This window comes from Aethalodelphis obliquidens, unplaced genomic scaffold, assembly GCF_003676395.1.
Source record: "Aethalodelphis obliquidens isolate GAN/ISIS:26980383/991018 unplaced genomic scaffold, ASM367639v1 scaffold23, whole genome shotgun sequence".
NCBI lineage: Eukaryota > Metazoa > Chordata > Mammalia > Artiodactyla > Delphinidae > Aethalodelphis > Aethalodelphis obliquidens.
Genome location: NW_020837967.1, coordinates 21,900,095 through 21,914,536, shown reverse-complemented (window position 1 = coordinate 21,914,536; position 14,442 = coordinate 21,900,095). Strand labels below are relative to the sequence as shown.

The 14,442-nt window shown below is 38.7% G+C and overlaps 1 protein-coding gene across 1 annotated transcript in view; it reads left to right on the top strand.

Annotated features, from left to right (window-relative positions):
- Nucleotides 1–14,442, top strand: part of CUBN (cubilin) — a 281,114-nt gene that overhangs the window by 40,020 nt on the left and 226,652 nt on the right. Inside the window, exons 15-18 of the mRNA XM_027121967.1 lie at nucleotides 431–665; nucleotides 4,675–4,856; nucleotides 6,704–6,866; nucleotides 7,922–8,109. Of these exons, the coding sequence (XP_026977768.1) occupies nucleotides 431–665; nucleotides 4,675–4,856; nucleotides 6,704–6,866; nucleotides 7,922–8,109 (768 nt within the window). The remainder of the gene's footprint in view (nucleotides 1–430; nucleotides 666–4,674; nucleotides 4,857–6,703; nucleotides 6,867–7,921; nucleotides 8,110–14,442) is intronic.

Sequence of the window (14,442 nt, the reverse complement as noted above, 5' to 3'; positions counted from 1 at the left end):
GAGAGAGAGAGAGAGAGAGAGAGAGAGAGAGAGAGAGAGAGAGAGAGAGAGAGAGAAGGAAACTGGAAGGTGTTGGTTATGTCTATCACATTGCTGTGGTGATGGTGTCACAGGTGTTTACATATGTCTAGACTTCTCAAACTGTACACATTAAATATGTGCAGTTCTTTCTATATCAGTTATACGTCAGTAAAGCCGTTAAAAATCTATTTCATTAATATTTTTGACATTAGCTCAAGTTAGGTCTAAGCAATTTTTAACACAAGTCATTTTAATATATAGAATTGTCATATGTATTTGTGAATACTTAGGAAATTATAGATCCAGCTCTTGAAAGGGACTCTATATAAATGCTTCCAACTAGTAGGAGAAACACCTTAGAACTAACACAGAAATGAAAAATAGTCTCTTGTGACCTTTATATTTTTAGGTGCTGCGGATCACTTTCACTCTTTTCCGATTAGAATCAGTGAACAATTGTCCACACGAGTTTCTTCAGATTCATGATGGGGATTCCTCTGCGGCATTTCAGCTTGGAAGGTTCTGTGGCTCCATCCCCCATCACGAACTCCTCAGTAGTGACAACGCCCTCTATTTTCATTTCTATTCTGAACATTTAAGAAATGAGAGAGGCTTTACAGTAAGATGGGAAACACAGCCACCAGGTAAGTGTAAACATGGAGAGAAATAAAGCAAATTCTTGAGGTTATTAAATTTCCTTGATCAGTATTAGATTTTTGGATACGTTAACTGTTTGTTTTTTTTCCGGTACGCGGGCCTCTCACTGTTGTGGTCTCTCCCGTTGCGGAGCACAGGCTCCGGACGCGCAGGCGCAGCGGCCATGGCTCACAGGCCCAGCCGCTCCGCGGCATGTGGGACCTTCCCAGACCAGGGCACGAACCCGCGTCCCCTGCATCGGCAGGCGGACTCTCAAGCACTGCGCCACCAGGGAAGCCCACGTTAGCTGTTTTGAGATCTAATGATATATGATTTTTATAATTATTTTAAAATCAAGTAAATCTAAACTTAACTGGACTTTCATTTTGTGTTCAGAGATAATACAATTCAGATGAATTGAAAGAGTTTAAAAAACATGCGTCTTTAAGCATCCCCTGTGAAACTACTGAACAGCATCTTTATAGCCCCTGCTAGTACACAGTGTGGGGCATTGGGGACATTGTCTCCTCCTTCACTTAGTATTTTTTATCTTAATGTCACATGATGATTTGTTCCTTCTGTTGTTATTTGGGTTTGGGTACTCTTTTTCAAACTTTTTTACTATGAATTTTTTAAGCATATAAAAAAATAGAACCACACACTGAACCTCCGGTTCGCCCATCAGTAAATCCGTGGATCTATTTCTGGAATTTCTCATCTTTTCTGTTGGCTTATTTATCTATCCTGTGCCACATTGGCTTCGTACCGACGCTTGAAATCTGGTAGTGTAAAACCTCTAACTTTGTTCTTTTAAAATAAGCTAGATCCTTTACATTTCCATATAAATTTGAGAATCAACCTGTTAACTTCCCCCAACAATCTACTGGGATTTTGTTGGCATTGTATTGAATCTATAATCAATTTGGGAAGAAATGACCTCTTACAAATGTTGACCCTGACAATCCATAAACATAGACTGTCTGTATTTACTTAGTTCTCTTCTAATTTAGCAATGGTTTATAGATCTCAGTGCTTAAGCATTCCGCTGCTTTTATTAATATTTTCTCTAGCTATTTGATGTTTTATGCTATGTTCAGTGATATTATTTTTCTAAAATTTTATTTTTCATTTTTTGTTAATATATAGAAGTATTCTATGTATAAATATTTTAAAATATTTTGTTTTGAATCCAGCTGCATTGCTAAATTCATTCATCAGTTCTAATCATTTTCTTTGGTAGAGTCTTTTAGAATTCTCTACATACACAGTGATGTTACCTGCGCATATGTTATCTGTTTTCCAACTTCCTTGCCAATCTTTGTTAACTGTTATTCCTCTTCCTTGACTAATTTATCTTCTTGGCTAGGACATCTCATATAATGCTGAATAAAAGTGATGGAGTGGGTATCATTGTCTTGTTCCCAACCTCATGGGGAAATGTTCAATATTTCACCTTTAAATACAATGTTTTAGCCGGAAGTTTTTGTAAAGAACTTTTATGACATTAAGGAAGTTCACTCTGAATTATTATTGCTGGATAACAAATTACCCACAAATTTAGTGTTGTAGAGCATTCATCATTTTCTTATGTTTCTGATTTTGTGGACCAGGAATTTGGAAGGGTCCCAGCACGACAATTATCACTTGATCTCTTAAACAGTTACAATGAGATATTGGCTGGGACTGTAGTCATCTAAAGGCTCAGTGAGGCTGGAAACCCAAGACGACTCACTCACAGGGCTAACAGCTGAGGCTGGCCTCTGGGTGAGAAGTCAGCCAGGCTGCTGACTTGAGTGCCTACGTGGAGCCCCTCTCCTATGGTGGCCTTAGAGTAGTGCAGCTTCTTTCACGGCAATTGGCTTCTCTCAGAGCAAGCATTACAACAGAACCAGGCAGGGGCTGCATAGCTTTTATTGACCTATCCTTAGCGGTCATATTGTGTTATTTCTGCCATATTTTTAATTGGTTGAAGCAGTCATGGGAATTACCTGGCGGTCCAGTGGCTAAGAGTCCACGCTTTCACTGCTGGGGGCGTTGTTTCAATTCCTGGTCTGGGACGTAAGACCCCGCAAGCTGTGCAGTGCGGCCAAAAAACAAAAAGAAAAAAATTTGTTGAAGCAGTCACAAGCCAACCCAGATTCAAGAGGAAGAGACGTAGATCCCATCTCTCAATGGGAAAAGTGCCAAAGAATTTATGAACATTTTTAAACCATCACACCTTTATTCCTAGCTTGCCGAGAATTTTTATTATGAATGGATGTTGAAACATTAAATACTTTTTCTAAGTCTTTTGAGATGATCATGTGGTTTTCTTCTCTGCTTCTGTCATTTCTTCCTCCCTCCTCTCCTGGGACTCAAATTACACACAAAGGTTTTGGCTTTGTCTCCTAGTTTCTGTTAGTCTGCAGTCTTCCCCTGTGTGTGCACAGCTTAGCATTCAGCTAAGGACCCAAGGACACTTGTGTAAATTTTTTTTGGTGCTATTTTCATGCAGCTGATTTCTCTATAATACCCTGCTCCAAAATCCCAGCCACTTTAGTAGCCCCAAATTCTGAGTTCTGTTTCTTTCACCCAGCAAGAGTATTGCTATTCTTGTTTGGGCCCCGCTGCCCTGCACTGCAATTTGAGAAACGCACACAGAGAGAGTTTGATCATATTCAGTTTTGTTTTGTTTTGTTTTTGCAAAAATAATTACATCAGGAGGTACTTTTCACTTTGCAGTGAACTCTTTGTTTATATCTCTTCTTTTTAGAAGCTCTTCGTATTTTAGAGATATTAACTCTTTGTATTATATACTACATTTTTCCCAGTTTGCCGTTAACACTTTACTTTGCTTATGGTATTTTAATTTTTTGACCCATATGATACCTTTTTTAAGTACTAAGTTTTAAAACCCTTTTCTTCCTCTGAGCAGCTGAGATGTTTTCTCATTAGGAATAGTGAGACTCATGTAGCTAAATTTGTTTTACTTTTCGCCTTGGTAGCAAAGCTTGTTTTAAATAACCTGCATAGCTATGTAAATATCATAACCTGCACATCTAAAATGTCACTTCATTTTATTTTTTTTCTAATGTATATTTACTGCAGTCTATTATATCTAGATTTCTGTTTTCCTATTTTACAGTAGCATACAGTAGCCGCCCCAGATGATATGCAACTTCAGGGGGCTGGCGGGTGGTGGTGCAGTGGGTGTCAGAAAGCCTGGCCCTATCCTCCCCTCACCCCATTCCTGGGAAAGTGGCTCAACCACCCATAGACATTTGAATTTCTTCATTTATAAAATGAACGGTATAACTATATCACAGTGTTAAGAAACCTTCTCAAATGAACATTACGTCACACTTAACTCTTCTAATATATAAAATTATCTGGTTTGTTGAAAGGCATAGTGGCTGATAGAAGTTCCAGAACTTCTTAAGAGTTAATGTACAATGGCGTAGGGGAGGGATAAATTAGGAGTTTGGGATTAACAGGTACACACCACTGTACATAAAACCGATAAACAAGGATTTACTGTAGAGCACAGGGAACTATATGCAGTATCTTGTAATAACTTACAATGGAAAGGAATCTGAAAGAGAATATGTATTCATATATTCTGAATCACTTTGCTGTCTACCTGAAACTAACACAACATTGTAAATCAGCTATACTTCAATATAAAAAAAAAGAGTTAATGTACAGAAATTAATCTCCTTCAAAGCGAAAAAATAAATCTGTCATCCATTATTCATCTTTCAGACAGTTCAACACTGCGTGTTGAACCATGTCACCATGAGATGGCTAATAAGCACGGAGCCCGACGCATGGGTGATTCATTTATTTATCAGTCGGTACTCCTGGATTTATAACTTTCTCAAACTGGAAAGTAGAAAGTCTTGCTTAACTTATGTGCATGTCCAAAACTGCACATAGTTATTTAAACACAGCTTTTCTTCTTACAGTAAAGGCTGTGGTAATTCTATGTGAATTATAACTTGTATGCCAACGTAAAGTTATTTTTTCCTCTTATTTCAGAGTGTGGAGGTATACTGACTGGAACTTATGGTTCTATTAAGTCTCCGGGATATCCTGGAAAGTATCCCCCAGGAAGAGATTGTGTCTGGAAAGTGATAACTAGTCCTGGTCTCCTGATAACATTTACCTTTGGGACCTTGAGCCTGGAGCACCGTGATGATTGCAGCAAAGATTATCTGGAGGTAAACAATTGTATTTAGATAAAATTTATCATGATGTGATTAGAACTCCAGGAACTATGATTGATGCTGCCCTTGGATGACCACAGTTTATTAGCAGTAGTTAGATGTATTCTTCAAGAGGCAGGATGCCAACTCCCTATTCCCTCAGCAGTGAAAGCGCGGAGCTCTAACCACTGGACTGCCGGGGATATCCGCTAACTCCCTATTCTTAACTGTTCCAGCTTGTTGCTTCTTGTGGGTTCCATTTAAATCTGGGAAGCAGACTGCCCTGCCTTCCCCTGTCATTTCCTGGAAGCCCAGTCTCCTACCATGGGAACAGCAGAATTTATGAAATCAACACCCAGGAATGGCTGTCTTCTCCAAAGCAGACTCAGATCTTCAGTTGTCTGTTGTAAACTGACAAGGTGTTTCACAAGTTGCCTATAGTGTTCCATGAAGAAAGACAACTTAATAGCAATTGTGTTGAAATGGATTGCTAAAGGGTGTGGCTCACGGGATGTATTGATAATCGTCACTGGAAAGAGAGGAGTCACCCTCTGCCCCCCCAGTTTATCATTAGTAAAAGATTAAAATGTGGAAGAGGAAAAAAGACTGTTATATTCAAATGCCATAAGCATGTAGGTCTATCAAAGATGCTGCTCTCCATTTGCAGACTGAAAATATCATTGAGAAGATGGAGTTCGTATGTTGTTCCTGTCTTGTTTATCATCATAAATCTCACTACCCCTTGCAGTAGTGATAAAAGACAATATGCGCTCCCAAGTCTATTAGAGAAGAATGGAGTGCTATGGAATTATTCATAAAGGATGGAAGGGTATTGCTGTCAAACAGAAATCTTCACAAGTTAAAGTCATTAGTAATTTAACACATGTAATGGATTTGAAACCTTTGGGAATGACTGGAAAATCTTCCTCTCTGGAAAATATCAGGAAGATAATCCTTTAAATGTTCACATTAAAGTGAATTTTCTTGAAATTAATTTCAGTATATTCTATCAAATTAAAATTAGAGGCATTTTTTTCATTCCTACATATTAATTCCTGGATATGTATAATGGAAAGAACCAATCATTCCAATAATACTGAAATGCCTCTCATCTCTCAAGAATATTTCAAGGAGCTAGTTAAATTACAGGAATAAAGTCATGCTACCCTATAACTTTGCTTCCAATAGAACCATTAACTTGAGTGGACAGATTGGCCATATTAAAATATTATTAGTTCATTGGTACCTTGGTGTTCTATGCAGTACAGAATTTGCAGTTACAATAGAATCATAGAGTCGTTGGCACAATTATTTAAGAGATTAAAACCCAACAATTAAAATGGTTTTCTAAGGTCACATCGTCATTATTGCAGTACTTAATTACTATCAAAGTTTCGCTTTTTAAGTTCATAAAACTGTTTTCTTGTTGTATCTAACTTTACTTCCTTTTCCACTTCTGATCCTCCTGAGTATTTAGACCAAGCTGTGCATCAGTGACATTGCTGTCATTCCTTTTCTGTTTTCTTTGCATATATCCATTTCTTCATCTAGATCATTAGGAATGTATCATTCCAAAACAAACATCTGGGGCAGGGGAAACCTAGGAAAGGAAATATTGAGAAAAATTCAAAGTGTACACCCAGCCTCAGAGTTAAAATTCAGAGAGAACGGAAGGCATCAGCGATGGGTGGGAGGAGATTACCCTTTCCTGAACCCCAAGCATGTGATAGATACATAGGTGACAGGAGAGCCTCCCAGAGTCGTCACTTGTAAAGATGGGTTTTCTGACGTTACTGTACAAAACGACTGGGTTTGTTAAAATCTGACCACTTTGAACTTAATGATCCCTTCTCTTGTTTTAGATTCGAGATGGTCCTTTGCATCAGGACCCGGTTCTTGGGAAATTCTGCACCACTCTGTCTGTCCCACCACTCCAGACTACGGGTCCCTTTGCCAGGATTCATTTCCATTCCGACAACCAGATTAATGACCAAGGGTTTCATATCACCTACTTAACATCACCTTGTAAGTAACTTGGTAACTGGGAGCTTAATATAAATATGAAGGACAGTGCTATGCTTATAGTTGCCTTGTACTTTAATGTGAGGCTGCAGATAACTGACTTACACTGATAATGTGTATTTATAAATATTTCTCTCATTGTTCCAAATTTTTTTCTTTTTCTTCCCAGAGTTCTATTATTAATGCTATAATATCCCTTGGTCCCTAAATTCTGGGGTCCACATTGTGGTAGATATGTGTCAGGTCCCTAAAATTAAATAATTCAGACATCAGTTCCCTAGGGGTTATTCCGTGTTTTGTTGGGAGAGGTAGGAGAGAAACGCAATCTATCTTGAGATGTGTCAGATTTTATAGCTATCATGCCTTTAACTTGCACTGACACCTTAAAATAAACCAACAAACGAACAAAAAACAATGAAATGCTCTGTGACTTTTATTTTAGGGCTGTAGCGGATTTTGTTCTCAACATACATCATTGTGCCCTGATGAGAATTCACAGGAAAAACACTTTTTAAGTCTCAATATCAGGAAAAATAACAATAACATCTTTTCACTAGTCTTCTTTCTCCATTTATTTCGGCTTCAGGGTGAATCTGCAGCTGACCTTCTGTAATTTGTGTAGTCACACCTGTTCTCTCTGCATAGCAAATTTCCCCCGACTGCGTCTTGCTATTCTGTATTCATCATTCCTTTAATCTGATTCATTTTTCTAGTCATATATTTTATTTTGTTACATGTATTTTATAAACTGCCTCAGATCTCTTTGGAATGAAGGAGAGCATAAATGCATTTAAAAAGCAATTTGTCGAAAAGGATGTCAGATTGGTAGTTAGATCACACATTTCTACAGCTATTTCCTTAGGCACTACGTGGACGTCCCACAAATACGTGTCAAGCTGAAAACTCTTGTCACGAAAGGCATAAGCCCATAGAGGGTGAATAGAGTGGGTGTGTGATGGTGTGCGTGTGTATAGTTTTTAAAAATTGTATCTCATGCCTGGGAGCTGGAGGAACGGCCATCCACGTGACCTTTCCCTTCGCTTCTGTGTTCTCTTCAGTGGATCTGCAGTGTGGAGGGAACTACACAGACCCAGAGGGTCTCCTGTCTGCTGACTTGTCCGGACCTTTCACACACAACAGACAGTGCATCTATACCATAAGGCAGCCGCTGGGAGAGCAAGTCCAAGTCAACTTCACCCACGTGGAGCTGGAAGGCCAGAGTGGCTGTTCTCAGAGTTACATTGAGGTAACTTTTGCTACTTAGTGGCCCTCAGATGATGTTTATCAACATTTTTCATATTCTGTAGAGCAGAGGTCTTCACATGATTGCTGGGTCTGCAGCATCCAGATCTCCTGGATGACCTGGATGCGGGTAGTGTAGTTCTGGGTCCTCTCCCAGACCTACCGCATCAGAACCTCTAGGGCACAGGCTCAGCAATCTGTGTTTTAACAGGTCCTCTCCTCCTCCAACCCCGCTGATTCTGATGCAGGCTAGAGTCTGAGAACACCTGTCCTAGAGAATATGAAAGAACTTGCCAAAAATAGATCTACAGATGGTGAAACAGGAGATTGGTAATAGAATAACAGAGGACAAAATGAAAGCTGAGGCTAGAAGCTCATAATAATGCTAAATTACAAGCTATTAAACTGAGTCCCAATAATAGGCCCTAATAACTAAGGTGAATACAAATGAGTAAGACTAATAGCATTTACTAATAGGATACAGATTTCAGAGATTGTCCAGGACAGTTATATATGTGAGGGAACTCACCCCAGAGAAGTAAAAGGATTTGCCCGGGGTGAGCTAGCTAGTCAGTGGCAGGGAGTTAAGTTAAAGCATTGAATAACCCTTGTTTTAGAGTTTAGGGATTTTTTCCCTTCATCAGTTCTGCTTGCTCTCCCACGGAAAACGTTAATTTAAATGTGTGTAATGGTTGTAATAAGAAGAATATCTGAGACAAAAAGGCAGTTTTTATCTGCCTCCCCTGGTATTTCCTTTGTTTAACTATTGGTCAAGCCACAAATTAAAGTGTTGAGCAAGAGAAACAAAATACTTTTTGTTGGGTGCAATCATTTTGTATAAACTCAGGGAGGCATTGACAATTTTGTTTGCTCATGTTAAGTTAGACCAGTTCATTTTTCCAGGAAAAACCCATGTAACCTCTTACCCTCTTCCCTCCTTCACATGTAGAGAGAGGAAGCATAGAATTGTAGCATAAGGTCTGAACCTAGCTCAATAATGGAGCAGTGCATTGACCATGGTACCACAATAATATATTTTTTTAATCCAGAAGTTTTAAACTCAGATGATAAAGTAAATGTGTATATTCATTCAGTTTATGTTTTCTAAAGTCCCTCATAAGGTACATTAAAGTTTTTCATTATGAAGCAATTTTAGATATTTTTATATAAATAAAAACTAAATTTCCAACATCTGTTTTTCTAATTTGAGAATAATAAAAATAGCTCACACTTAGAGAGTACTTACTATGCACCAGGATTTTGAGTCTTTTTTTGTGTATGGTGTTAGGGAATGTTCTAATTTCATTGTTTTACATGTAGCTGGCCAGTTTTTCCAGCACCACTTATTGAAGACACTGTCTTTTCTCCATTGTCTTGCCTCCTTTGTCATAGATTAGTTGGTCAATATAAGTATGGCTTTATTTCTGGACTCCCTTGTCTGTTTTTGTGCCAGTACCATACTGTTTTGATTGCTATAGCTTTGTAGTATAATTTGAATCCATGGAGTGTGATACACCTAGTTTTGTTCTTTCAAGATTATTTTGGCTATTCATAGTCTTTTGTGTTTCCATACAAATTTTAGAATTATTTGTTCTAATTCTGTAAAAAAAATGCCATTGGTATTTTGATAGGGATTGTATTGAATCTGTAGATTGTCTTGGGTAGTATGGTCATCTTAACAATACTAATTCTTCCAATTCATGAGCACAGATATCTTTCCATTTGTTTTTGTCCTCTTCAGTTTCTTTCATCAGTATCTTATAGTTTTCAGAGTATGTCTTTTACTTCTTTAGTTAGATTTATTCCTAGGTATTTTATTCTTCTTGATGCAATTGTAAATGGGATTGTTTCCTTAATTTCTCTTTCTGATAGTTCATTGTTAGTGTATAGAAATGCAACTGATTTCTGTATATTAATTTGTATCCTGCAATTTTACTGAATTCAGTTATTAGTTCTAGAGTTTTTTGGTGGTGTCTTTAGTATTTTCTATATGTAGTATCATGTCATCTGCAAACAGTAGCAGTTTTACTGCTTCCTTTCCAATTTGGATTCCTTTTATTTGTTTTTCTTATCTGATTGCTGTGGCTAGGACTTCCAATATTAGGTGGCATAAAAGTGGAGAGAGTGAGCATCCTTGTCTCACTTCTGATCTTAGAGGAAATGTCCTCAGCTTTTCAATGTTGAGTATGATGTTGACTGTAGGTTTGTCATATATGACTTTTATTATGTTGAGGAATATTCCCTCTATAGCCACTTTGTTGAAAGTTTTATCATAAATGGGTGTTGAATTTTGTTAAAACCTTTTCTGCATCTATTGAGATGATCATATAGTTTTTATTCTTAAATTTGTTAATGTGGTATATCACATCAATTACTTTGCAAATATTGGACCATCATTGCAACCCTGGGATAAATCCCAATTGATCATGGTATATGATCCTTTTAATGTATTGTTGAATTTGGTTTGCTAATATTGTCTTCAGGAGATCTTTTTTTTTTTTTTTTTTTTGTGGTACGCGGGCCTCTCACTGTTGTGGCCTCTCCCGTTGCGGAGCACAGGCTCCGGACGTGCAGGCTCAGCGGCCATGGCTCACGGGCCCAGCCGCTCCATGGCACGTGGGATCTTCCCGGACCGGGGCACGAACCCGTGTCCCCTGCATCGGCAGGCGGACTCTCAACCACTGCGCCACCAGGGAAGCCCCAGGAGATCTATTCTTTTTAGTCTTAATTTCATTTATTTACGTCCTGATCTTTATGACTTATTTCTTCCTTCTACTAACTTTGGGATTTGTTTGTTCTTCTTTTTCTAGTTCCCTTAGGTGTAAAGTTAGATTGTTTATTTGAAATTTTTCTTATTTCCTGAGGTAAGCTTGAATCGCTATTAACTACTCTCTTAGAACTGCTTAGAACTGCTTTTGCTTTGTGTCCTACATTTTGGATCATTGTGTTTCCATTTTCATTTGTCTCCAGGTATTTCCTTATTTCCTCTTGATTTGTTTAGTGACCCATTGGTTGCTTAGTACCATATTTTTTAGCCTCAAAATCTCATACTCTTGTGGTCAGAAAAGTTACTTGATATGATTTCAATCTTATTCAATTTACTGAGACTTCTTTTGTGGCCTAGCACGTGATCTATCCTAGAGAATGTTCCATGTACACTTGGAAAAATGTGTATCTGCAGCTTTTGGGTGGAATGTTTTATATAATCTATCTGGTCTAATGTGTCATTCAAGGCCAATGTTTTCTTATTGATCTTTTATCTGGATAATCTGTCCTTTGACATAAGTGGGTGTTAAAGTCCCCTACTTTTATTGTTACTGTCAACGTCTCCCTTTATGTTTGCTAATATTTGCTTTATGTATTAGGTGTGCTTATTTTGGGTGCATATATACTTGTAATTGTTATATCTTCTTGTCAGGTTGATTCCTTTATCATGTAATGCCCTTCTTTGTCTCTTGTTACAGGCTTTGTTTTAAAGTCTATTTTGTCATATCTAAGTATTGCTACCCCAGATTTCTTTTCATTTCCATTTACATGGAACACCCTTTAACATTTCTTATAAAGCTGGTTTAGTGGTGCTGAACACTTTTAGCTTTTGCTTGGTTGTAAAACTCTATCTCTCCTTCAAATCTGAATAATAGTCTTGCCAGATAGAGTATTCTTGGTTGTATGTATTTTCCTTTCATCGCTTTGAAGATATTGTTACTCTCCCTTCTGGCTTGAAAAATTTCTGCTGAAAAGTCAGCTTATAGTCTAATGGGAGTTCCTACGTATATAACTAGTTGCTTTTTTCTTGCTGCTTTCAATATTCTCTCTTTATTTTTTTTTCTGTTTTAATTACAGTATGTCTTGGTTTATACCTCTTTGGTTTCATCTTGTTTGATACTCTCTGTGCTTCCTGGACCTGGATATCTGTTTCCTTTCCTGGTTTAGGGAATATTTCAGATATTATTCCTTTAAATAAGTTCTCTGCCCCTTTCTCTCTCTCTTTTCCTTCTGGGACCCCTTTAATGTGAATGTTAGTACACTTGATGTTGTCCCAGAGGTCACTTAAACTATCCTGATTCTTAAAAATTCTTTTTTCTTTTTTCTGTTCAGCTTGGCTGATTTCCAAGTTTGCTAATTCATTGATTCCTTTGAGTGTATCTTTTATTTCAGTTATTGTATTCTTCAGCTCTTTTTGGTATCTTCTCTGTATTTTCTAACTCTCTGTTAAACTTCTCACTGTGTTCATCATTCTTTTTCAAAGTTCATTGAATATTTTTAAGATCATTACCCTGAACTCTTTATCAAGTAGATTGCTCGTCTCCACTGCATTTAGTTCTTTTTCTGAGGATTTGTCTTATTCCTTCCTTTGGAGCACATTCCTCTGTCTCCTCATTTTGCCTAATTCTCTGTGTTTATTTTTCTGTATTAGGTAGGTAGGTTACATGTCCCAGTCTTGGAGAAGCAGCCTTATGTAGAAGATGTCCTATGGGGCCCTGCTGCGTACTCGCCTCTGGTCACCAGAGCTTTATGCTCTGTGGGTGCCCCCATGTGGGCTGAGTGGCCCCTTCTGTTGTGACAGAGCCAACTGCTGTGGGCACACTGACAGGTGGGACTGGCCCCTGATCCTGTTGGCTGTGAGGCCTGCCTCTTGAGATACTGCCAGCCCACTGGTGGCCCACTGCTAAGCCCCAGTGTGGCTGGTCACATGGCCTGGGGCATCCTGGGGCTGGGGCTGGGCCCACTGGTGGGTGGGGCTAGGACCTGGCATGGCTGGTTGCATGGTCTGGGGGCGGTGTCTCAGGGCCGGTGATGAGCCTGCTGGTAGGCAGGACTGGGTCCTGGAATGGTTGGCCATATGGCCTGGGGGGGTCTTGGGGCTGATGCTGGCCTTCTGGTGGGTGTGATTTAACTACACAGGATAATAACTGTGGTATTACCCATACTCAGTGTAGCATATCTTTCTTTTTCTTTTTTTTAAAACAAGAAACACACATTTATGTATTCATTCTTGGATTTATACAGCTCTCTCAAAGTTTCTACTTCTAAAAAGATTTGTCACCCATGGGTGATGTGATGTGGCTGGTAACAAAAGAATAAGTATAGGAAGAATAGATCCACTGTTCATCCATCTGTTTTTGTCTAAGAGAGCTTTTAAACTGTAGAGAATAGTTCAATGAATGTGACAGAACTATCTTTCCAGAATAAAAAGCAGCCCCTCTCATTAATATTTCATAAGTGATTTAAGCCATCAGAACTCTGAGTGAAGGACACATAAGGTAGTAATGAAAGTTTAATTTTTAATCCCAGAGAATGTGAGTACTAGGCTGAATAATTTCAGAAGCTTATGTGATACTAAGGCCAGGGCTTGAAATAGGATGTGGAAGGAAATGAACAGAATTGTTCACCCCACCAGATCTCCTCGACCCATCCCACATCATCTGTCACACCCCACCAAAACTGCGGAAGTCAAAAGGGAGCACAGAAGAGAGACTAGTAAGGGAAGGGGGAGGAGAGGGACCTTGTGGGGAAACAGGAGAGCTTCTGGGGAAGTTGTTCCCTCTTAGAAGAGGAAAGAGAAATAAACAGCAGAGAAAGATTGATAACTATAATTAATAAGATAGGGAGAATACATTACACTAAATATGGCTTCTGAAATCTAGGGAATGTGTACCCATTCTACAAGTCTCATTGAATGACAGATTAATCATATTTTAGACCTCTTGCCAATCCCAGTAAATTCACAACAGAAATTGTACGCACATCTCTTTACAATGCGATGCAAGTAGAAATTATAAAAAATTAAAAATTTTTTAATTTAATTTCCAACTTCTTGGAAATCTGTAAACTTTCTCCTAAATAATTACTGGGTTAAGGAAGGAACTAGAAAATGAAATGAAAGACAATGTAGGAAAACGCTATATATCAAAACCAGGTAAAAGCTCTAAGATTTTAAAGAAAGAACCAAAAAAATGGGAAAGTTGGAGAGCACAGTAAACTGGAACAGTGAAGATCTGTCTTCCCTTGGAATCTGGGGTGGCGGGGGAGGCAGGGTGCTGCACAGCTCTCCCACGTCCCCACAGGTCTTTAGATGAATTCAAATTCACACAGTACTTCCTTTTGCTCTTTGTTAGGCAGTGAAGCTGTTCAGCTCCAGCCTTGGGATTGGGGGAGAGAGGGCTGTGACTTCCGGCCTGCCTGAGCACACTTGGTACCCTCAAGGGGACGTGTTGGTCAGAGTCTCATGACTGTGATTCACAGAAAAATTCTTAAGGATATAAACCCAAATGGCAGAGAAAGAATAAGCCCTCTGACAACTGAAGCTGGAATGTGGCTGCAGGAAGCACGCTCA